The 26,675-nt window shown below is 40.2% G+C and overlaps 1 protein-coding gene across 1 annotated transcript in view; it reads left to right on the top strand.

Annotated features, from left to right (window-relative positions):
- Positions 1-7,568: 7,568 nt before the first annotated feature.
- LOC121174638 (uncharacterized) overlaps positions 7,569-26,675 on the top strand; it is an 88,432-nt gene continuing 69,325 nt past the window's right edge. The window contains exon 1 of the mRNA XM_041014313.1: positions 7,569-7,622. Within this exon, the coding sequence (XP_040870247.1) occupies positions 7,569-7,622 (54 nt within the window). The remainder of the gene's footprint in view (positions 7,623-26,675) is intronic.

The raw sequence follows: 26,675 nt of genomic DNA, 5'->3' as shown, positions 1-26,675 counted from the left end.
GCACAGACCAACTGATACTTCCGCAGGGGGAGATCGGCATTGCGGTCGCTGGGCAGAATGTTGCTAAGTGGCAACGTCATCTATATCTGTGTAAGAGTGGTCATGTTGGTGCGCATGATCTGCACTCATCTTTTTGTAGTGGCACGGGTGAAATCTTGCCCCGGTATGCATAGTAGTTGCGTGATAGCCTCCCTTTCTGGTTGTGCTCGCACTGTTGATCGCCCTCCAAAATCAGGGGGTGGGCTAGGAGCTGATAAAAGGAAACTACTGGCCCCTTAACCGAGAGCACAAGTCTCAGTTAAGCATTAAGGGCAGAGGACCTTAAATTCTCTTAAGGTGTGGATATGGAGCCCCTTGAAAGTGAGGACGCATAGCCCTCTAAAGGCGAGGGCGTGCAGCCCTCTGAAGTTGAGGACGTGTCACCCTTTGATGGCGAGGACGAGCAGCCCTTTGAAGATGAGGACGTGTAGCCCTCTGATGGTGAGGACATGTAGTCCTCTGATGGCGAGGACGTGTAGTCCTCTGAAGGTGAGGGCGTGCAGCCCTCTGTTGGCGAGGATGTGTAGTCCTCTGATGGTGAGGGCGTGTAGTCCTCTGAAGGCGAGGACGTGTAGTCCTCTAAAGGCAATAGGTTCTAGTACCCAAGGGTCCACCCTTATGAGAAAGCATGAGATTGACTCATTGAGGGGTCCAGTCATCCCAAATTCAAAAGATTTTACGATAGCTATAGGAAATCTATGTAGTTAACATGATTTTTAGGGATGTAGATGTATGCAACCTTTGTCGTGAAATTGGTAAATTTGGATTTTGTATGCAACAATGCAATGTAATGGAAAGTTGTACAATGTTGATGACATTCTTTCCTTATTTTATGATTTTTGGTTTTGATTTAAATTTGTTTTTTTTTAAAACACAGATTGACTGTCCTTTTGAAAGAGGTGATAATTCATGCAACCTCATCCTATCTTTTGCAAATCACTCCGGGAACTCCCTCAGAGTGTATGTTCTGTTTGATTTAGTCACTTGACTATTTTGGAGTGACAACAATGGAGTCGTTTGACGTTTAATCAATCCATTGAAATTCCAGGATTTGTCCCCCCCTTTTTTTTGTTTAAAAAAAAAATAGATAGGTGAGAACTTTTGATCTGCCCCTATGTTTGCTTGAGGCTTATGCACAGTGCCCCTCATTGCCCCAGTGTAAGGCTTTGAGGTACCAATCGTTATCTTTCGTCATGACCTTGTAGCTGGGAACCTATTGGGTGAGAACTTCTAATCTGCCCCTATGTTCACTTGAGGCTCATGCACGATGCCCCTCCTTGCCCCAGTGTAAGGCTTTGAGGTGCCAATCGTTGTCTTTCGTCATGACCTTGTAGCAGGGAACCTATTGGGTGAGAACTTCTAATCTTCCCCTAGGTTCACTTAAGGTTTATGCATGGTGCCTTTCATTGCCCCAGTGTAAGGCTTTGAGGTACCAATCGTTTTCACAACCTTGTAGCAAGGAAGAATGAAAGAGGCGGTTTGATTCTCGCAAAAAGAATTTTTCGAGGAAAAGAAATAGTTTGAAGGATTTTTTTTTTTCAGTTGATAGATTAAGTCAAATAACTCTTATTCTTGATAACTCACTTCTCTAGGAATGATAAAATGAGGTCACATGAATGTCTATATTTTTACTTGGAAACATAGTCAATCAAATGCTTTTTTTTTCTTTTATTTTGAAACTTATTTGTTTTGAACTTTACTCATTGTTTTATGGCACCCCCACCAACGTGCAAGACGAGTAATCTCTGATTGAACGGTCTTGGAAGTCAACACTCAGGAGTGCAGGTCGCTTGAGCAAACAGACCAATGGCTTGCACTCACATTCCAGTGGAAGCAAAGATGTAATTACGAGGGGATGAGAGAGACAAGGATGTCAAATTTATCCATTTTATTTAGCATTGTAACTGTGGTTTACAATAATGGCATAAACTTGAAAATCCTGATGAGTCATTAGAGACATCTAACAACAGCTTTCAAAATTGCCCCATGTGTGGTGTCGTTTGTCAATGTTAGGGTTCACAAGCGATTCTCCTCAAATTTCAGCCAGCCCGCATCAATTAGACTTTGCACCTCACGCTTCGAGGTCATACAATGCTCGATGGAATGCCCCGGGGCTTCTCCACGACAAGCACACGTTGCATTCAAATCGTATCCTCGGAAAAATGGAGGTTGAGGAACCTTGGTTGGGGTTATGGCTATCATTGAATTATCGAGTGGATATGGGAGCAAGTCATCATAGGACACCATAATTAGAGTGAATTCTATAGGCTTTTTCGCTGCGAAATTCCTTCCTTCGTTGGTGTTTTGGTTCGTGCTAAAGGTGGTGTTCGTGAGTGGAAGTGTGGTAGATAGACTTTGTGGTTGATTTAGGGATGACCTTTGTGGATGACTGGGTGGTGGGTAGTGAGAAGGGCTAATATTGGCTGAGTAATGACATTGTTTGCCTGGCGGGAAGTTTCCATGTAGGAACGATAATCGCATCATGGGTTTCTCCTTCATTCTCACCCTCTTCATTTGCCCCAGTTTTCTCATTCGTCCAAGTAGGATGATTAAATTTGCCTCTTTTCAGACCCGCTTCGATCCTTTTCCCGGCAGAGACCAAATCCGCAAAGCTTTGAAGGTGTGTAGCCCACCATATTTTCATAGTAGAATACTGGTAATGTGTCTACCATCACGATTATCATCTCCCTTTCCATCATTAGGGGTGCCACTTGGGCTGCCAGATCCCTCTGCCTTTGGGTGTATTCTTTGAAAGATTCATGCCCCCTTTTGCACATGTTCTATAGTTGCATCCTATCTGGAGCCATATCGGAATTGTACTGATACTGCCTAACAAAGGCAACCATTAGGTCCTTCCAAGAATGGACTCGGGAAGGTTCCAAGTAAGTGTACCAGGTAACAGCTACCCCAGTAAGACTTTCTTGGAAGAAATGTATCAGCAGTTCCTCATCTTTTGTGTATGCCCCCATCTTCTGACAATACATCTTTAGATGGTTCTTGGGGCAAGTAGTCCCCTTGTACTTGTCAAAGTTCGACACCTTGAACTTGGGAGGGGTGATGATATTGGGTACAAGGAACAACTCTTCTAGGTTAGCAAAGGCATAATCTTCACCTCCTTCAATGTCCCTGAGCCTTTCCCCTAGATGATCCAACTCCCCCATTTCTGCCATAACATGAGGATTTTTACCCAGTGTGGAATGCAAGGGGTGTGGTTGCGGGTGATACCGAGGGCCCTCCAAAGTGTTTTGCAGGGGTATACCACCAATTGCTTGCCCTTCAGTGGCATATCCGAGGCAAGGCTTGAAGTCGGCTAGATTATGGTGGGGAATTTCATGTGTCTCCCCCATGGGTTGAGAGACATGTATATGATGAGGTTGTCGGCTCTCAATAAGCATGGGAGTGGAGTTATTGACATCCTCATTGGGAGTGTACGCCACATTGGGTGGTGTATAGTTGGGAGGCAAGCCATATGGCGGGGAGGCGTGCTCGTTTTGAATTTGCACATCATGGGGCCGTCCGTACTTCCCAAATCTTTGCCTACCATATCTGAGGTTGGATGATTCATTGGTTGAGATCAGATGAGGGCATCGGGTTCACCTTAGCAACAACACTGGTAGCGGCAATTGCAACCGCATCGGCTTCCATTATCTTCTTCATGCTCATCATGGCCTCCATCATTGTGGCCATTTGCTCTTTCATGGCCTCCATGTCGGCCTTCATCTGCTCTTGCACCTCCTCTACTTCACCCATTACTCTAGCTCTAGCACGGGTTTGGTAAGGGCACCGTAAAGCGTGTTCTTTTCTTTTTGATAACAATGATTAAGTTTGTTTTTTTTTCAAGGAAAGAATGCAATGAGCAATGCAATCAATGAAAAACATGGATGTATGCGAATGATGCACAGTTAAAGTATTGCGAATTTCTACGCAGGACATGGGGTTGAATCAATTTAGATTTTCAATATGGTCCATGACATCTTTATCAAGATGAATCTGGAAGTAACAAGGACATCAACAATCCTAAATGTGTTTGGCAATAGACGAAGCAGCGAAGTAACCCGATCCATCTTTTGCCCCAATTTTTGCAAGATAGTTACTTCCATGCTTCAACTTGACTTGATGAACCTTTTTGTAAAAGCATGAGCTTGGTTCAACCCTATAATCCAAGGAATGACAATTCTGATCACCAATACTTCGACAACATTTCATAGAGATGAACGACTCGGGAATATGTATGCTATGCATGGAAAATGTAATTATGAAATTGAGATGCCCGAAGAAACATCTTTTCTTAGTTAACCACACATTAGGTACCATGCTTAATCATTCTTTTTTTGTTTTTTTTTAGAAATGGGTTTATGATCCCGACATGGTTGGCTTCATGGAACCTAACACATGCAACTAAGAATGTAGTATGAATTTTCACGCCTCCCCTTTTTGTTTTCATTTTGCAGAGGAAAATGCAAGGATCATGCATGAGCAAACATGAAAACAAAAGGTATGCAGTTTGTAGAACAAAAAGTATGTTGAATGCATATGCATGATGATGCAATGACTCATGCAAAATATGAGGCCGGAATATGATAACAGGCAAATGCAGGAATGATACGTTCATTATGATGCCATGAAGAGATGCTTATGCGATGCATGATATGAATGCATTTACGGACATAAGAGCCCGAAAAATTATCTCTTCTTACTTGCGCATTCGGGGGCGCAGTGCCCCATGTGTGCAGCTAAGAAGGTGATATGGATCTTCCGACTTCCCACGACAAAAGACGAGACCAACATACAACGCATGTGTGACGACATGATGTAGATGCATAAAAGCGCAACAGGGGGATGTACACAGCATGGCAATATCCTCAAATAATCATACAACAAAGGCGTACATGACATTTAGGTTATATGCATGACAGTGTTTAAAAGGCACGTAGCGTGTTCGCTTCGTGCCCCTATTTTAGGGACCTACACGGGAGGAAACTAAAAGGCCTTTTAGTGATAATTCCTAAGGTGTTCATATCTCTCTCGATGGTCTCTAGAGGTATCATCCCCTTCGAAGAACATATTGCGGCAGTAGAGACTACTAGTAACAATATGTTATCAAAGAGAAAAACTCTAGATGAGGGTTCACCGTTATCAAGCAAGTCAGAGACCTAGCATGACCACAGATTCACCTCCACTCCTTATGTTCCCCTGGACCCGGGTATAGGGCCCCTTTTCAACTCACCGTGTGTGCAAAAAGGTGTTGGTGCTATGTGCATCAAATGAATACATATTTATCTCATGCATACATTAAAACATGCTTACAGGATCAAAAAAGTTTATACTAGAACACAAAGGAAAAGGGAAACTAATGAAAGGGAAAACACAACTTTTGCACAAAAGATTAATAGGCCTAACTCTCTAAAAAATAGTCCCCAGTGGAGTCCCCAATTGTCGCAACCTACCCTTTGGCAGGAGGGCGACGCGAGGGCTCACGGGTGCGTCTTCCAAGAAAGGAAAATGCGCGGAGTCGCCACCAACGTTTATTCGAGGAAAACGTCAGAAAAACAGGAAAGGTGTGGTCTACGAACTTTAAGTGTGAAAGGTTCGGGAGTTGTATTTACGCACGGGGAAGGTATTAGCACCCCAGGCACCCGTCACAAGGGACGTCAGCCTTTAATCAAGTGTGCAAATATGACTTCAATTTGTTTTATTTCCCTTTTATGTTTTTTATGTCTTTTTATGCTTTTTTTTTGTATTTTTTATTTTTTTGTGGTCGACAAGGGTGTTTCCCTTGCTCCTACATATTCCTCAATTGTGATAAGGAAATTAGACCTACGTAGTTCTTTCAAGAGGGGCGAATCAAGTGATTCTTTTTACTTGGAAGGGGGTCATTTAAGGCGTTGGACTTTAAAATGATCCATTTTACTTGGTGAGAAAGCTAAGGTGTTGGACCTCTAACCATCTCACGAGGTCGACAAAAGCGGGGCTTTTGCTCCTACGTATCCTCCATCGAAGAGGAAATCAGACCTACGTAGTTCTCGCAAAAGGCAGTAAAATGATGTGTTGATTTTATGCTTTTGAACGGTCCATGTTAACCGATAAAAGCAAAGAGGACCGTTTAAGGCGTTGGACCTTAAAACGGTTTTCAGTGATTTTTGCAGACAAAACTTGATTTGTGAGTTGATTTTAGCCTTAGTTTCACTTTGGTTATTAGTCAATTCATTCAAGGAAACTTCCAAAGAAAAACGTCTGATTGATTTTTTTGATTATTTTATTTAAAGATATTTTGATTATTTTATTATTATTTTGCCTTTTTTGGTTTAACCGAGGTCACAACGTGAACGATCAGTTAGATTTTGTTTTAACAGTGATTAAACGAGATTACAACGCAAATGATCGGTTGAAATTCATTTTATCATTTATTAGACGAGAAAATGGCTTAAACGATCGGTCAAAGCGCGTTAAAAATGGAAGAAAAGAAACCGAAATTGAACAAAATAAAGATGAAAGCCAAAAAAACAAGAAATGAATTAAAAAGTCTCAGATTTGGAAACTTACCCGTTGAAGAACGAAGAACGGATGAAGAACGGTGAAGAACGGAGAAAAACCTTCACGTATTTGCTTATGGAAACATCTCGGAAGCGTTACGGAAGCACCTCGGTTTGGATTTTCTTTACGGAAACAATTTTTTCACCCAAAATAGCTAAAATGCATAGCCAGGGGGATTAGGGACCCTTAGAACAGCCCCCTTTTGCCTTTTTATAGGAAAAAGGGGGAGGAGATTGCCGCCCAGCTCGCCCAGGCGAGCTGGATTGCTTCCTCCGGAAGCAACCCAGTTCGAAAAACACTCTGGAAGACCCAATTCAAAATTTTAAAATCGCTATTTGTGCTTGTGACACATCTTGTCGACTCATGGTAACAACATTGAAGCCTCGTGTCCCTTGACCTCCTCATGTCCGGTCATGACGACTTTTCGGTACCCCCACAGCTTCAACTGTTTCCATGTACTACGAACAAAACTCAATAGCTTCTTCAACAACATACCTTTCTACAATGGAAGCTTCTGGTCGGTATTGATTTTTGGTATATCCCTTCAACACTTTCATGTAACGTTCAATTGGATACATCCACCGCAAAAAAATAGGACCACACAATCAAATTTCCCTCACAAGATGAACAATTAGGTGAACCATGATGTTAAAAAATGATGGTGGGAAATACATCTCCAACTGACAAATGGCAATTGCAGCCTCATTCTCTAAGTCATCCAATTGTTGAGGATTAATGACTTTGCTACATATGGCATTAAAAAGAAAGCACAAACGGGTTATGGCAACCCTAACTTTGTCAGGCAAGATGCTGTGAATCGCAACAGGCAATAATTCTTGCATTAAGACATGACAATCATGAGACTTCAAGCCAGCCAACTTAAGATCACTGAGGGTGACAAGGCTCTTGATATTTGAAGAGTATCCTTGTGGAACTTTGACATTCCGCAGACATTGACAAAAACTTTTCTTCTCTGTTGTTGACATTGTGTGGGCATGCTGGGGGCAAATATGTTCGCCGACCTTGTGATATGGGATGCAACTGCTCTCGTATTCCCATGTCAACCAAGTCTTGACGACATTTCAAACCATTCTTTGTCTTCCCTTTAATGTTAAGAAGAGTACCAATTACACTATCACACACATTTTTCTCCACATGCATAACATCTAGACAGTGACACACATGTAGATCAGACCAGCATGGAAGATCAAAGAATATTGAGCGTTTCTTCCATATGTTGTTGGGAGATGATGTCTTCTTCTGGGACTTCCCAAACACGGTTACAATGTCCATTACCCGATCATGAACTTGGTTTCCAATTAATGGTTCCGGGGGGCCTTCATTCTCCTGACTTCCATTAAAAGCTTTTTTTCAATCGTCAATAAGGGTGAAAAGCTTTCAGAAATCTTCGGTGCCTGGTATATACTGTCTTCTTTCATGCTTGAGTTGGATGAAGCTTGTGTTTTTCTCATAGATAGGACATGCATGATGCCGTTTCACACTGTATCCACTTAAATTTCCATATGCTGGAAAATCATTAACAGTACAAAACACCATTGCGCGTAACCTGAACGTCTGTTGCACATTTGCATCCCACACATCTACCTCTTCTTTCCACAATTTTTCAAGTCTTCGATTAACGACGTAAGATACACATCAATATCATTCCCTGGCTACCTTGGACCCGTGATCATCGTACACAGGATAATGTATTTACGCAAAATGCACAACCAGGAGGGAAGGTTGTAAATCATTAGTAAAACAGGCCACGAACTATGGTTGTTGCTTAAGCTACCATAAGGATTCATTCCATCAGAAGCAAGAGCAAGCCTTAGGTTCCTTGGCTCGTCCCCAAACTCTGGATACAAGCGATGAATTGTCTTCCAATGTGGAGAATTGGCAGGATGTCACAGTAATCCATCACATTTGTGGTCAACTGAATGCCATGAAAGGTTTTTTGCATCATGTGCATTAGCAAACAATCGCTTAAACCTTGGTATTGGTTCTTGCATCATCAGTTAATTCGTCATGCTACACTTTGTATCGTGATACCCCATATGTGGGGCATTGCCGTAGTTTTGCATACTCATTTCTATACAATATGCAATCATTAGGGCATGCATGGATCTTCTTGTACTCCATTCCCACTGGACACAAAATCTTTTTGGCCTCGTAGTGATTTTTCAGCAAAGTGTTATGTTCAGGAAGCATGTTCTTCAATAACACCAGCAATTTAGTGAAGCTTTTATCACTCCACCCAAAGCTTGACTTCAACTTTACCAAAGCTAAGACTACTGAAAACCGCGTGAAAGATGTGCACCCCGAATATAATGGCATGTTGGAATCACATTCTATTGTATCATACAGAGGTGCATGCGGTTGCTCAAAAGTCTCTTGTCCAAGATCACATATCATTTCCTCTATACGCTCTCCGTTGTCTTCGTGTACCGCTTGAGATTGAGAAACAGTTGGAATGTCGGCCAATTCCCTATGCCATATCCATTTTGTGTAATTCGGAATGATGCCGTAACATATGAGATGTGATCAGATTTCATCAACTAACTGTCGTCTACCATTAAGACATTTAACACATGGGCATAAATAATTGCCCCTTAAACTTTCAGCATTAAGTTGAGTAAATTGTAGAAATTGTTCCACCCCGTTCTCATACTCGTCATTGATGCGTTTTGCTTTCTTCCAACTTCGATCCATGTTTCGTGTTTGCTATGCATCACAATCAATAAGTTATCTGTCATGCATGTTAAACTCACTTTTTTGCATTAAAGGTGTGGCCCTATCCCATTCAGGAAGACATTTTTTATAGTTGAATCAAACGTACAGGTAAAATGTCTTTTGGGTGATTTGATGAAATTTTGGCAGCATTTTGCATTGGTCTTCAGGTACACAAGATGAAAGAGATGAATGTGTCATAATCACCGCAGTCAAATATACACCCGGAGAACAATGTGAAATGCAGTATACCAAAATTTCTTCAAATCATTCTTCAATCGGTTCAAATGAAAGAGATTGAAAAAAATGAAGTTTGGGCTTTGTGGGGAGTGATTTGGACAAGAATTGAGTGAGATATGGCTGGAAGAAAAATTGGGGGTGAGGGTTTTCGAGAGAGAAGCTTGTTGCAGGTTTCAGAATTTGAAATCTGAATATATAGGTGCAGGGACGCATTGTAATCGATGACACAAATATGGTAATCGATTACCAGAGAGCAATGTTGCCAGAAATAACTGCTTGTAATCGATTACACTATTATGGTAATCGATTACCAGAGGTTATTTTAGCCAGAAAATAAAAACAAAAGGCTTTCTAGGAGATAAGAAGTTTTGAGTTACTATCAAAATACTTTTTCATGAGAAATATATTTAAAAATACTTTATGAATAATTCTCAATCATGTAATTCACATATCATATTATGCACAAACATTAAAACATGTAAATAATCAATTTTATCAAAACAATCAACATAAGTATGAAGAGTATTGATTTTATTGAAATATATGAACGAATATTTCATGCAAATAAGATGAAATCAATCAAGAACATATACTCATGATTTCAAACAATCAAAAAACAAACAAATACAGAATTGTTAGTCATCATAATCAAATTGTTTGAATAAAAATTTCAACTTTAAGAGAAATTTTAATAAGATAATGGTTTTGATATTACCCTTTTCAGGATTAAAGTGTCTAGATCTTCAAAGATGAGGATCATGCTTTTTCTCCTTGTTTTTCATTCTTGAGAGATGTTCTCGTCACTTTCATAATCTTTGGTTAGAAGATTAATCTCCTTTTTTGAACCATCGGATGAATCATTGTCATCCCATGCAATGTATGCTTTCTTAGTTCTTCTTTCATCAAATCTTTTCTTTTCACTTTTCTCCGACCATTCTTCATTTGAAGGACAGTTGGCCTTGATGTGACCAATTTGGTTGCATTTGTAACACCTAAGGACTTGAGAATCATCTTGTGATTTTCTTCCATTATTGAAATTCTGACGTCTGTCAATTCTTCTTTTCTTCTTTTCTTGATGAATTTCTGAAATTTCTTAACAAAGAAGGAAAAATCTTCTTCATCATCTGAATCTTCTTCTTTGTTTTCTTCTTGTATTGAATATGAGGCTTTAAGGTCTATACTTCTCTTCTTTTTGTCATTTTCTTCATTCTGATTGAGGCGTTGAAGTTCCATCTCGTGTTCCTGCAATTTACCAAATAAAGTGGCAAGAGACATGGAAGAAAGGTCTTTACTTTCAGAAATAGTAGTTACCTTGGGCTGCCATTCCCCACTTAAACATCTTAAGACTTTATTAATTAAATCCTCATTAGGAAAGATTTTTCCTAAAGATGCAAGATGGTTTACTATATGTGTAAATCTTTTTTGCAAACTATGGATATTTTCATTTGGGTTCATCCTAAATAATTCATATTCATGGGTAAGGGTATTTATTCTAGACCTCTTTACATCTGTGGTTCCTTCATGGGTTAACTGGAGAGTATCCCATATATCCTTGGCATTAGTACAATTTGACACTCTAAAGTACTCATCTATTCCTAGGGCTGAAGTGATGATGTTTTTGGCTTTGAGATCATACTAGATTTTTCTCATATCTTCTTCTTTCCACTTATCTCTAGGTTTTTGGGTTGTAGTGCTTGTGCTTACATCTACTATAGTGGGTATGTGTGGTCCTAATTCTATTGCTTCCCAAATATTTGGATCTATGGCTTCAATAAATATCTGCATGCGGGTTTTCCAATAATGGTAACCCTCACCATTGAAAATGGGTGGTCTGTGAATGGAATTTCCTTTAGGAAACAAGGGATTTGAAGAGGCCATGAATCTTGAAGTGGATGGAATTTCTACAAGATACCTGCTTTGATACCACTTGTTGGATCGAGTGGCCTCAGAATAATTAAGAAGAGGGGGGGGGGGGGGGGTTGAATTAATTATTCCTAAACCTTTACTAATTAAAAATTACTCTTCTAAGGCTTTTACTAAATTGTTAAGAGAATGAGGAGTAGAAGAGAAACTTAACAGAAAGTAAAAGCGGAAATTAAATGCACAACGGAAATTAAAAGAGTAGGGAAGAAGGATACAAACACACAAGAGTTTTTATACTGGTTCGGCAACAACCCGTGCCTACATCCAGTCCCCAAGCGACCTGCGGTCCTTGAGATTTCTTTTCCAACCTTGTAAAAATCCTTTTACAAGCAAAGATCCGCAAGGGATGTACCCTCCCTTGTTCTCTTTGAAACCCTAGTGGATGTACCCTCCACTAGAACTGATCCACAAGAGATGTACCCTCTCTTGTTCTCAGTCAAACCCAAGTAGATGTACCCTCTACTTGTACCACAAAGGATGTATCCTCCAATGTGTTAAGACAAAGATCTCAGGCTGTTAAACCTTTGATACTTTGTGAATGGGGATACAAAAGAATTCTCAGGCGGTTAGTCCTTTGAATGCTTCTGTATAAGGGAAAGGGAAGAATCAAAAGAATTCTAAGACTGTGTCGTTTTGAATTCTTTGACAAGGGAGAAGGGAGACACAAAAGAATTCAGGCGGTTAGTCCTTCGTTCTTTTGGAAAAAGGAGAAGAGACACACAAAAAGAATTCAAGCGGTTAGTCTTTGGCGAATTCTTTTTGGCAAAGGGAGAAGAGATGAAAAGAATGAATAGCACAAGTTTTCAAGGTTCAGAAAACTAGAAAACTTTTGAAAGCTTTTGGCACAAAGAAGAAGAAGAAGTTCAAAGAGGTTTAGGGCTTGTAAAAGATTGATTGAATAAGTGTTCAAGATACTTGAAATGCAAAACAAAGCCTTGCTTTTATAGACTCTTCATGTCTGGTCAAGACAACCATTAGAAGAGTTATGACTTTTAGAAAAACTTAAAAACCAATTTGAAAAAGTCAAAAACTATTTGAAAAGTTACATCTTTTGATTTTATTCAGAAACAATCATTGGTAATCGATTACCAAATCAGTGTAATCGATTACACAAGGCTTTTATGTGGAAGGATGTGACTCTTCACATTTGAATTTGAATTTCAACATTCAAAGGTACTGGTAATCGATTACCAAAACATTGTAATCGATTATAGTTTTTGAAATCAATTGGAACGTTGTAAATTCATTTGAAAACTTTTTCGAATCTATTTTGCTACTGGTAATCGATTACAACAATCTGGTAATCGATTACCAGAGAGTAAAAACTCTTTGGTAAACATGTTTTGAGAAAAATCCATGTGCTACTCAATTTTTGAGAAAAATCTTTTCATACTTATCTTGATTAAGTCTTCTCTTGATTCTTGAATCTTGAATCTTGAATCTTGATCTTGATTCTTGAAGCTTGATCCTTGAATCTTGATTCTTGAATTCATCCTTCTTCTTGAATCTTGAAGTGTTCTTCAACTTTTCCTCTTGAGTCTTGAATTTGTTTTTGATTTCTTCTTGAACATCTTGAACTCATCCTTTGATTGACCTTTGAGCTTTTTGTCATCACCTTTTGTTATCATCATTGTTATCATCAAAACATATTTGAATCACTTTTGATTCACCATGAAGCTTTGCTTCTACAAGGGAAGCCCTTAAAATATTGCACACATTGAGTGTTGACCATTCTATTCCCTGAAATGACCAACCCTATCTACAAGGGCCTATGTGTTAACGCGCCCTATGTACCTCTCTGAGCACTTGACTTAATGTGCACTGTTTCCTCACTTTACTGCTAACACATGGTGAGTTGTATTGTACCACTGATTTTGAGGAATAAAAATTGACAACTAGCTATTAAAACGTAATTTTTTCTTCACAAATGGAGAAAATAGAAAGAAAGAAAATTTGCAAGTATAAAATTCCTTAGTAGATGTCATACCCTAATTTCGTCCGGGGATTATTACTTGATGACATGCAATGAATGAAGTCCCGAGACGTCTCAGAAATCGAAAGGGAGCAGGCTTGCGTGGTTCGTGAAATTCCGTAATGTGGCGAAAATCGAAAAGAGGTGTTTTTGCGCAATCCGTGAGTTTCCGTAACTTCTTCGAAAGCTAAAAAAGAGTAAATACATAATCCGTAAGGATTCGTAACCTTGCGGAAGGAAAATAAGTATCGTTATGGAATTCGTAAAGTTTCGTAACGTTACGGAAAAAGAATTACAAAAAAATAGAAAGGGGGTGCATTTAGTAAAAAGGGGGGTGCAAATAGCAATCAGGCCCACTTGAGCCCTCCAGAAGATTCCTCCAGAAGGCTGTTGCTTCTGGAGGAAGCAACCTTGCTCGCCTGGGCAAGCTGGGCGGCAAGCTTCTCCCTTATTTTGCTATAAATAGGGGAAGAAGTGAAGAAGAAAAGGGTTCAGCCCCTTAGGCACTTCTCTCTCTTTCGAATTTGCTGAGGAAAATTATTTCCGTGAAGAAAATCCAAGCCGAGGCGCTTCCGTAATGTTTCCGTAACGTTTCCGTGAGTAATTACGCAAAGATTCTCGACCGTTCTTCAAAGATTCATCGTTCGTTCTTCGTTTTCTTCAGTCTTCAACGGGTAAGTACCTCAAACCAAGCTTTTTAATTCACTCTATGTACCCGTGGTGGTCCACATTTTGTTTCATGTATTTTTATTCTCGTTTTCATTTACTTTTTATACCCCCTTTTGACGTGCTTAAGCCATTTATTTAAGTCATTTCTCGCTTAATCTAAAAATAAAATAAATTTCCACCGATCGTTTGAATTGTATCATCCGTTAATTTTGGTTAAAATGAATTCCGACCGTTCGGTTGTGCCGTAACCACGTTGGAAATCAAAAAAGAGGTAAAATAATAATATAATAATCCAAAAAATGCCTTTTAGTAAAATAAAAGCGAAAGATCAATCGGACGTTTTCTCTTTGGGATTTCTCATTCTTAATTGAATTGACTAAATAACTAAAGTGAAATTAAGGCTAAAATCAACTCGCCTAGTCAAGCTCGTCCACAAAAATAGGATTTTGAAAGTTTATCATTTCAGTTTCTTACCAAGTAAAATGGATCATTTTTAAGGTCCAACGCCTTAAAATGATCACCTTTCAAAGTAAAAGAATCACTTGTTTCACGCATAAGAAAGAACTACGTAGGTCTGATTTCCTCTTCAAAGGAGGGTACGTAGGAGCAAAAGCCCCGCTTTTGTCGACCTCAAAAAATAAAAAGAAATAAAAGTTAAGATAACACAATTCCACAATTCTAAAAAATAGGCTGTTGTCCTTTGAGACAAACGTAAGAGGTGCTAATACCTTCCTGAAGCGTAAATACAACTCCCAAATAGGGGCAAAGAGCAAACACGCTCCGTGCCATTCGTTCTCATGCATTTTTTGGTTAATAGCACTAGTTTATAGTTTTGCTAGTGATGTTTGGTTTCTTTAGAGTAATACGTAACCTTTTTAATACTACATTGAGGTGCCATCATGCCCAAAACGTAGCATTAAAGTTGGATCTCTGCAGTCTCGTATGTGTGAATTACCCCTTTGTGTTGTTTTCTTTCCATTTCATGCAAGCGCATCTGCATCATACCGTCACACATGCATTGTATGTGGGTCTCATCTTTTGTCATGGGAAGCCGGAAGATCCATATCGTCTTTTTAACTGCACACATGGGGCACTGCGCCCCCAAATGCGCAGTAAGGAGAGATGATTTTCCGGGCCCTCGTGTCCGCAAATGCATTCATATCATGCACCACATGAACATCTCTTCAGCATCATAATGAACATATCGTTCCTGCATTTGTCCGTTATCACATTCCCATTTTGCATGAGTCATTACATCATCATACATATGCGTTCAACATACTTTTTGTTCTACATGTTTGCTCATACATGATCCTTGTATTTTCCTCTACAAAACAAAAACAAAAAAAGGGAAACATGAAAATTAATGATGCATTCTTAGTTGCATGTGTTAGGTACCATGAGCCAACCATGTTGGGATCATAAACCCATTTCTAAAATTAAAAAAACACACAAACAACAAAACAAAATGATTGAGCATGGTACCTAATGCGTGGTTAATTAAGAAAGGATGTTTCTTCGGGCATCTCGATCTCATAATTACATTTTCCATGCATAGCATGCATATTCCCGAGTCTTTCATCCATATGAATTATTGATGAAGTATTGGCGATCAAAATTGCCATTCCCTGGGTTATGGGGTTGAACCAAGCTCGTGCTTTTACGAAAAGGTTCATCGAGTCAAGTTGAAGTATGGAAGTAACCATTGCATTCTTTCCTTGAAAAAAAAAAGAACTTAATCATTGTTATAAAAAAGAAAAAAACACATGCTTTACGGTGCCCTCACCGAACCTCAACTGAGCTAGAGTAATGGGTGAAGTAGAGGAGGTACAAGAGAAGATGAAGGCCGACATGGAGGCCATGAAAGAGCAAATGGCCGCAATGATGGAGGCCATGATGAGCATGAAGAAGATAATGGAAGCCAATGCGGTTGCAATTGCCGCTACCAGCATTGTTGCTAAGGTGAACCCGAAGTCCCCATCGGGCCTCAACCAAATGAATCATCCAACCTCAGCTATGGTAGGCAAAGATTTGGGAAGTACGGGCGGCCCCCATTATGCGCAAAGTCAAAACAAGCATGCCTTCCCGCCATATGGCCTGCCTCTCAACTATACACCACCCAATGTGGCGTACACTCCCAATAAGAATGTCAATAACTCCACTCCTATACCCATTGAGAGCCAACAACCCTGAATGATCATGCACATGTCTCTTAAACCGTGGGGGAGACACATGAAATTCCCCATCACAATCTAGCCGACTTCGAGCCTTGGCTCGGATATGCCATTGAAGGGCAAGCAGTTGGTGGTATACCCCTACAAAACCCTTTGGAGGGCCCTCAGTATCACCCACAACTACACCTCTTGCATTCCATGACAAGTAAAAACCCTCATGCTATGGCAGAAATGGGAAAGCTGGATCATCTAGAGGAAAGGCTCAGGGCCATTGAAGGAGGTGAAGATTATTCCTTTGCTAACCTAGAAGAGTTGTTCCCAATACCCAATATCATCACCCCTCTCAAGTTCAAGGTGCTGGACTTTGACAAGTACAAGGGGATTACTTGCCCCAAGAACCATCTAAAGATGTATTGTCGGAAGATGGGGGCATACGCAAAAGATGAGGAATTGTTGATACATTCCTTCCAAGAAAGTCTTACTGGGGTATTTGTTACCTGGTACACTAACTTGGAACCTTCCCGAGTCCATTCCTGGGAGGACCTAATGGTTGCCTTCGTTAGGCAGTATAATGGCTTCGGATAGGATGCAACTACAAAATATGTGCAAAAAAGGGGGCACAGATCTTTCAAAGAATACGCCCAAAGGTGGAGAACCTAGCAGCTCAAGTGGCACCTCAATGACGAAAAAACGATGACAATGATAGTATACACATTACCAGTATTCTACTATGGAAAATGGTGGGCTACGCACCTTCAAAGCTTTGCGGATTTGGTCTTTGCCAGTGAAAGGATCGATGTGGGTCTGAAAAAAGGAAAATTTAGTCATCCTGCTTGGACGAATGAGAAAACTGGGGCAAATGAAGAGGGTGAGGATGAAGGAGAAGCCCGTGCTGTGACTGCCATTCCTATACAGCCAAGTTTCCCACCAACCCAACAATGTCATTACTCAGCCAATAACAAACCTTCTCCTTACCCACCACCCAGTTATCCACAAAGGCCATCCCTAAAGTCAACCACAAAGCCTACCTACCGCACTTCCAATGACAAACACCACCTTTAGCGTAAACCAAAACACCAACTAAGAAGGAATTTTGCAGCGAGAAAGCCTTAGAATTCACCCCAATTCCAGTGTCCTATGCTGACTTGCTCCCATATCTACTTGATAATTCAATGGTAGCCATAACCCTAGCCGAGGTTCATCAACCTCCATTTCTCTAAGAATACGACTCGAACGCAACGTGTGCTTGTCATGGAGAGGCCCCGGGGCATTCCATTGAGCATTGTAGGGGCCTGAAGCGTAAGGTGCAAGGTCTAATTGATGCGGGCTGGCTGAAACTTGAGAAGAATCGCGTGTAAATCCTGACATTGACAAGAGATGCCGCCCATGGGACAATTTTGAAAGCTGTTGTTAGATGTCTCTAATGACTCATCAGGATTTTCAAGTTTGTACCATTATTGTAAACCACAGTTACAATGTTAAATGAAATGGATGAAGTTGATATCTTTGTCCCTCATCCTCTCACAAACGCATCTTTGCTTATTCAACTTTCACCGGAATGTGGGTGCAAGCCATTGGTCTGTTTGCTCAAGCAACCTGTGCTCCTGAGTTTGGACTTCCAAGACCGTTCAATAAGAGATTACTCGTCTTGCACGTTGGTGGGGGTGCCGTAAAACAACGAGTAAAGTTCAAAACCAATAAGTTTCAAAATAAAAAAAAAAGTTCAAAAAAAAAAGAAAAAAAAAGCATTTGACTGACTATGTTTTCAAGACATTCATGTGACCTCATTTTATCATTCAGGAAAGTTTGTCTTTTTAGAGAGAAGTGAGTTATCAAGAATAGGATGTTGGACAAATGGCCTCAGTTAACTTAAGAAAAATGGGGGTTGAATTAAGATACGAAGATTATTCCCCAATTAAACTTTCACTCTCTCTTTTCGGATTAACAATGCACACAGGGACAATCCTTCCCTTGTGTTCAAGAATCCCCTACAACAAGAGACCCACGGTCTCTTAATCCCTTTTCAGAAATAAGAAGATGAGAAGAAGAGATCTATCTTAAAAGAGATAGATTGTACAATGAAGATCAATCAAAATTCCTTATTGAATATGCAAGTGGTTGACCAAGGGATCTTTTGAGAGGATAAAACATTTCAGTTCAGAAAAACTCTTAATCTTTTGAGAGGATAAATTTTTTGGCAATAAAAACCCCCTGTAAGTTCGTGTTTCCAAGTCACCTTTGATGGCCATTCATAAACCATTTGAATAGATGTGACTCTTGGGAATTATATTCTGAAAATCCCCTCTGGTAATCAATTACAAGACTGGTGTAATCGATTACAGGTTTTAAAAATTTGAAACATTTTCAACTGCCGGTAATCGATTACCATAGAGAAAATCTCAATTTGAAATGATAGAACTCTTTGGTCAAACCTTTTGTTTTTTCAATTTGGAAACTTCTTCCTAAAGATTCTAGAGATCAACTTGATCATATATCTTGATTTTCTTGGATTCTTGTCTTGAATAAAACTTAGAAGCACTTGATCCTTTAGCATCATCAAGACATCAAAACATCTTGCTTCTACATAGGAGTCATTTGACTTAATCCATCAACTGAAAGATCCTTCAACTATTTCTCGTCCTTGGAAAATTCTTTTTGCAAGAATCAACTGCGTCTTTCATTCTTCCTCATTACGAGGTTGTGAAATCAACTGCATCTTTCATTCTTCCTCATTACGAGGTCGTGAAAACAAGACAACAATTGGTACCTCTAAGCCCTACATTGGGGAAATGAAAGGCCCCATGCAAAAACCTCAAGCGAACCTAGGGGCAGATTAGAAGTTTTCACCCAATAGGTTCCCAGCTACAAGGTCATGACAAAAGATAACAATTGGTACCTCATAGCCTTACACTGGGGCAATGAGGGGCATCGTGCATGAGCCTCACGTGAACATAGGGACAGATCAAAAGTTCTCACCCGTCGATGTTTTTAAACAAGAAAAAAAAGGGAGACAAGCCCTGGAATTTCAATAGATTGATTAAACGTTAAACGGCTCCATTCCCGTCACTCCAAAATGGTCAAGTGACTAAATCAAACAGAACATACACTCTGAGGGAGTTCCCGGAGAGATTTGCAAAAGATAGGATAAGGTTGCATGAATTATTACCTTTTTCAAAAGGACAGTCAATCTGTGTTTTCCAAAAAGATTAAATCAAAATCAAAATCACAAAATAGGGAAAGAATGTCATGAACATTGTACAACTTTCCATTGCATTGCATTGTTTCATATGAGGTCAGCGTTACCAAATTTCACAACAAAGGTTGCATGCATCTGCATCTCTAAATATCATGTTAACTGCATAGATTTCCTACATCTCGTGTCCAATCTTGTTGGATGACCGGCCCCCTCGATGGGCCGATCGCTTGTTTTCTCATAAAGGTGGACCCTTGGGTACCAGTACCTATCACCTTTAGAGGACCATATGTCCTCGCCATCAGAGGACTGCACATCCTTGCCTGCAAAGAGCTGCACGCCCTCGCCTTTAGAGGGCTACGCGTCCTCATTTTCAGTGTGCTCCATACCCACACCTTAGAAGAATATAAGGTCCTTTGCCCTTAGATGCTTAACCGAGACTTGCGCTCCCGGTTACGGGGGCCACGGTTTCCTTTCAACGGTTCCTGGGCTACCCCCTGATATTGGAGGGCGACCAACTGTGCGAGCACATCCAGAGACGGAGGCTATCACGCATCTACTATGCATACCGGGGCAAGATTTCACCCGTGCCGCTGCAAAAAGACGAGTGTGGATCATGCGCACCAACATGACCACTTTTACATGGATATGGATGACGTTGCTATTTAGTAACATTCTGCCCGGCGACCACAATGCCAATCTCCCCCTGCAGATGTATCGGTTGGTCTGTGCCGTCATGACATAGGTAAGTATGCACATGGTTCAATTGATTTCTGATGTCATCTATTGTTTGCAGGGATCGCGCCCACAAGACGCCCAGTGGGCCTGAAGAAGTCCAACAGGGCCCTGGGGTTTCCAGCTCTGGTTACGGGCCTCTGTCAGTCCTACAGGGTGTCCGTTCCCCCAACGAGGTCATGCCATCGTGACATAGGTAAGTATACATATGGTTCAACTGATTTCTGATACCATCTATTGTTTGCAGGAATCGCACCCACAAAGACACCCAGTGGACCCGGAGAAGTCCAACAGGGCCCTGGGGTTTCCAGCTCTGGTTACGGGCCTCTGTAGTCCTACAGGATGCCCGTTCCCCCTGGCAAGGTCACATCATCATAGGTAAGTATGCACATCGCTCAACTGATTTCTGATTTCATCTATTGTTTGCAGGGATCGCGCCTGCAAAACACCCAGTGGACCCGAAGAAGTCCAACAGGGTCTTGGAATTGTCAAGCTCTAATTAGGGGTCTCTGTCAGTTCTATAGAGTACCTGTCACCTCCAGCAAGGGCATCAGGCCCCCTACTAATCGAGCTTTCATCAAGAAGTACTGCGGCTCTAGGCAGGCACAGGGCAAAACACCACAGTAGCCTGGGGATGGCCTACAGCGGGCAACAGACGCACCGCCATCACCTCTAGAGTTCGCCTCAGCTCATCGACAAAAAGGTTAGAGCGTTGCTTACGACCCACGGCCGACCGATAGGCGACCAAGTCCAGAGCCAAAGGTAAGCAAAGTACTAGGTCCGTGACCGGCAAGCCATCAAGCGTCCAGCTCAAGACGTTAAAGAAGCGCTACTAGGAGGAAACCTAGTAACTTTTAAATCTCTGCTTGTTATTTGATCACCTTTGTTTCTCAGGTAATGGTAGGACACACCTAGTTGCTCATGATCCTAGGAAATTAAATAAAATGAGCACAAGCTTAGAAGATAGTCATACCCAACAAAATATATATATGTATGTTTAGGTAGAAAGATACCTTGGATATGCATGTATGTAGCAAAAAAAAATTCACAAAATATATATATGTATGTTTAGGTAGAAAGATACCTTGGATATGCATGTATGTAGCAAAAATACTTCACAAAATATATATATATATATATATATATATATATATATATATATATATATATATATATATGTATGTTTAGGTAGCAAGATACCTTGGACACGCATGTATATAGCAAAATGTCTCACAAAAATATACATATGTTTAGGTAGCAAATACCTCATGGAAAACAAACAAGAAAAAGAAATAAACAAAAAAAATAGAGAAAAAAGAAAAATAAGTTGTCTAGCTGAAAAACCAACATGCTTTTAAAAAGAGATAACTTCCCGCTTTTCTTTGAAAAATTCACTGATCATAACCAGTTTTTGAAAAAATGTGTGTACACATTTGAAGGGTAAATGCTGTGAAAAGTTTTTCGAACACCCAAGATAGACTCGGATGAATGCACAAATTGATAGAAGAACATATTTTGGAAATACTGGGTTAACTTAAATAGGGAAAATGAATCCTGAGCCCTAGTGTCACATGACCATAAAAAACTTGATGCTTGAGTATCCACATAGGTGCATGCATGACCAGTTTTGCATAAAATTTCCTAATCATCATTGTTGCATGTGTATCATGGAAATAATGTAGGACATCCCCTTTATTCCCGAACCGCTGGCCAAACCTTGACATATATCATGACCAGCCGTTCTACAAGCCTTGAGCCAAAATCCCAACTTATCATAAACCTTGACCCAGGGTGAGAATGTCAATCCTTGCCCTCGGGAGAAGACACAAAAAAAGAAGAGAGAATTCCCAATCCAAGAAAGGGAGAAGACACAAAACAGAAAGAAAATTCCAATGAAAGAATGGGAGAAAGCAAAAAAAAAAAAAGGAAGAAGAAAGGAAAATTCTCGATCAAGGATCGGAAGAAAACAAAAGAAATATGCAGAAAGGTCTTCGGACCAGACAATATCTGAACAATACAGAATTGTCACCAAGTAAACAAAAAAGAAAGGAAACCACGACCTAAAGTGGTCCTCTCCCTTTGATTGCCGACAAAATCCTGTGCGCTAGCGACTTTCTCGCCACGCACTAAACAAAAACAGAAAAGGAAAAGGCAAAAACACTCAAAGCCAAATTCCCCACCTAAAAACCATTCCCAAAATAAGTCCTATTGATCCATGATCACGCATGTAATCTTTGATTTGATAGGAAATGATTTGCAAAATCAATTCATGACATATCTATGGTTCAGAATTAGGATAAAACACTTACCTGTGTGAGATTGATACACTTTGAGTGATTTTCTCCTATCTTTGTTGGACCCAGTGTTTCCTCTAAATGGTCATTTAGAAATGAAATGCTAACATCCAAAATCTCATTTACGGTTATGAGAAAATTTCATCAGCATACTCTCCTTCCCCGATAGACACATTGTTTTTCATCCAAAAAGCATATGTTGCTCTGCTCAGTTGGAAGTTTTGTCTCTTTACTAAAGCATGTTCGCATTTTGGTGAAGAAAACACCGAGACTATTTTTAGTCTGACAGTTGTCAAGAACTACGTAGGTCTGAGTTCCTCATCACAAATTGAGGATACGTAGGAGCAAAAGCCTTGCTTTTGTCGACCACCCCACTTTTTGTTACCGTGACCCAAGAGTTCGGGGGCATGCGGAGCCACATGACTGTGGGATCCCCAAATTCGTATGTTCCATCATTTATCATTTGTATGCTATCTTTTGTTTAACTGAGGGACTAACGTTTGTTTCATTTTGATTGACTTTTGTTTTGTGCATACATGTCGTTTGAACTGTTACGTTAGTATTTACTTCATTGTTGTCAATAGTGTTTTTTGAAATTCCGGAGTCGTGTGGAGTTTTCCATTTAGGAACGTCGTCCTAAAAATAAAATGAACCAAAATCATGATAAAAAAGGAAAGAAGTGTTGTGAATAAAATGTATACATATATAAAGGAAAAGAAAAAATGTTTTTATATATACATGTATGTAAAAGGAAAATGTGTAAAGAAGGTTTTTGTGTGTAAATGATGCGTGGAAAGGAATTCTTGTGTGTGTGAGCAACGAGTGTATATGAAGAAACTTTTGTGTGAACCATAAGTGCGTGTTGGGAAAAATAAAAAAAATCTTTGAATGTAAATAGGGTTTGTATATAGACCGTGTGACGTAAAAAGAAGAGTTCTAATGCTTGTACAAAAACAGTTTGTCATGTATAAAAATATAGATGTACAAAGAAAGGTTTTCCTTATAAAGGATCACAGGTGTATAGTTTTAGTGAACGTATATAAAAATAAAACAAAAAAATTAAAGAGAAAGAAAGACCGCGAAGGTCGACATGTTATAGTTAAGAAGTATAAATCATTCATAAAGAGCAAACACATCTTCTGGAAACAAGGGACTGATGCTAAGAGTTTATTTTCCGGAATGAACCGAGATAAGGGTGGATGAATTCATTGAACTGATGAAAGAACATAACTTGGAAACGTTGGGTTTGTCTGTGTAAATTCCCAACCGTAGTATCACAATGCCATAAACGGGATGCTTGAGTGCCCACCTGGCTATAGCCATGACTAATTTTGCACGTTATTTTCAAATCATCATTGTCACGCGTGCCTTATGGAATAATACGGAAGTTCGGGCCGAGAGCGACACCTTGACACCCAAATTTGTTTTGCCCCAGATATCAAGATTGGGTTCCCATGATAAAAGACCCCATTGAAACACAACCTTGGACTTTTTTGAACCTTGGCCTATCAAAAGAATCCTCCTCCTTTCCCCTGAAGCAAAGGACAGTGAAATCTCCTCAAGGGAGAGCGAATGGAATGTTAAAACCCGATTTCCCAAAGAAAGGGATGGGGAAGGAAAATTGAAGGAAGAAATGGAAAGAAAGAAAAAAAGAAAAAAAGAAAAATAGAGAAAAGAACAAAAGAAAGGAAAGAAGGATTCCCGATCAAAGATCGAAAGGAAGTAAAAAGGGAAAAGCAGCAATTCTCGATCAATGAAATAAAGAGGATAGAAAGTCTCCAAAAGACAGATTGCCACTCAGAATCATTCTTGACTGACAATATCCCACCCCACATGAACAAAGAGGAAAAGACCGAAACACCCAGATTCCTCTCCAAAAACAATGACCTCGAGAAAATCCTATTGGTCCGTGATCGTACGTTTGATCTTTGATTTGATAGGAAGTCGCGTGCAAAATAGAGTCGTGGTGCAGATATGGTTTGGGAATAGGATAAGACACTTGCCTTGTGAGTTTTATACACTATGAGTGATTTATTTTCAGCTTAGCCCCATGTTTCCCCTGCGTGTTCATTTGAAAGCTAGAAGTTGACATCCTACCCTTCGTTCTCGGTTACAAGGAAGATTACCCTTGGCACAAGTATATTGTTTCTCTAAGATGTGGTGCTCTCGCGAATGATTTATTTTTCTTTGCAAAAAGCATGTTATCCTTTTAGGTGGAAAAACCCGGTGGACCGTTCGATCCCGCCAACATCCTTTTCCGGAGCCACATGAATGAATTGCGTTGTCATTCATGTTTCCTCCATTTTCGAGTTTGGAGCTGTGTTCCATGATTTCCTAAGAGAGGACCCTCAAGGCAATCCTCCATTCTCACCCTGTTCTGGAGCCACATGAATAAATTGCGTTGTCATTCATGTGTCCTCCACTTTCGAGTTTGGAGCTGTGTTCCATGATTGCCTAAGAGAGGACCCTCAAGGCAATCCTCCATTCTCACCCTGTTCCGGAGCCACATGAATGAATTGCGTTGTCATTCATGTGTCCTCCATTTTCGAGTTTGGAGCTATGTTCCATGATTGCCTAAGAGAGGACCCTCAAGGCAATCCTCCATTCTCATCTTTTTCCGGAGCCACATGAATGTTATTGCTTAGGGCTGTTCATGTGTCCTCCACTTTTCGAGTTTGGAGCTATGTTCCATGATTGCCTAAGAGAGGACCCTCAAGGTAATCCTCCATTCTCGTCCTTTTCCGGAGCCACATGAATGTTATTGCTTAGGGCTGTTCTTGTGTCCTCCACTTTCGAGTTTGGAGCTGTGTTCCATGATTGCCTAAGAGAGGACCCTCAAGGAAATCCTGCATTCTCATCCTGTTCCGGAGCCACATGAATGTTATTGCTTAGGGCTGTTCATGTGTCCTCCACTTTCGAGTTTGGAGCTGAGTTTCACCATTGCCTAAGTGCGGACCCTCAAGGCAATCCTCCATACTCCACATTTGTTCGGAGCACCATGAATGTCATTGCCTAGCGCCGTTCATGTGTCTCCATTATCAAGTGCGAAGCTTCTGGTGACTGGGAAACATGTTATTCTGTTGTTTTCCAGATCGGTTCCTTCGCCAATTATGTGTATATGTGTATTATGTTCGTTGTTCTTTGTTATTGTTTGTATTTTGTTTTGTCCAGAAGAAAAAAGAAGGAGTGGAGACGAGAGTCGTCATCACAGAAAGGGCAGGACGGACGAAATCAATGTCCTATCTGTCGCAACCTACCCTTCGGCGGGAGGGCGAAGCGTGACTCGCGGGATGCGTGTTCCACAAAAGGAATACGCGCGGAGTCGCCACCAACGTTTATTTGAGGAAAACGTCGGAAAAACCGGAAAAGACGCGATCTATGAACTTTTAAGTGAAAGGTTCGGGAGTTGTATTTACGCACGGGGAAGGTATTAGCACCCCACACGTCCGTCCCAAGGGACGGCAGCCTTTAATCGAATGTGCAAACATGACTTTGATTTTTTATGTTCCTTTTTTATGTCTCTATATCCTTTATACCCTTTTTATATCTTTCTCTTTTTGTGGTCGACGAGGGTGTTTCCCTTTGCTCCTACGTATTCCTCAATTTGCGATGAGGAAATCAGACCTACGTAGTTCTTTCTTATCAAGTGATTCTTTTTTACTTAAGTGGTGATCATTTTAAGGCGTTGGACCTTAAAAATGATCCATTTTACTTAGTGAGGAATTGAAATGACAAACTTCAAAAGCCTATTTTTGTGGACGAGCTTGACTAGGCGAGTTGATTTTAGCCTTAGTTTCACTTTAGTTATTAATCAATTCGATTAAGAAATGAGAAATCCCAAAGAGAAAAAACGTCCGATTGATTTTCCGCTTTATTTTACTAAAAGATGTTTTTTTGATTATTATATCATTTTTTACCTCTTTTTGATTTCCAACGTGGTTACGGCACGACCGAACGGTCGGAATTTATTTTAACCGAAGTTAATGGATAATACAATTCAAACGTTCGGTGGAAATTTATTTTATTTTTAAGTTAAGCGAGAAATGACTTAAGTAAAATGGCTTAAGCACGTCAACAGGGGGTATAAAAAGTAAACAAAACGAGAATAAAAATGCACGAAACACAATGTGGACCACTACGGGTACATAGAATGAATCGAAAAGCTTGGTTCG

Source organism: Glycine max, chromosome 1 (genome assembly GCF_000004515.6).
Source record: "Glycine max cultivar Williams 82 chromosome 1, Glycine_max_v4.0, whole genome shotgun sequence".
NCBI classification, from domain to species: Eukaryota; Viridiplantae; Streptophyta; class Magnoliopsida; order Fabales; family Fabaceae; genus Glycine; species Glycine max.
Note: the sequence above shows the minus strand (reverse complement) of the source record. Positions and strands in the feature narration are given on the sequence as shown.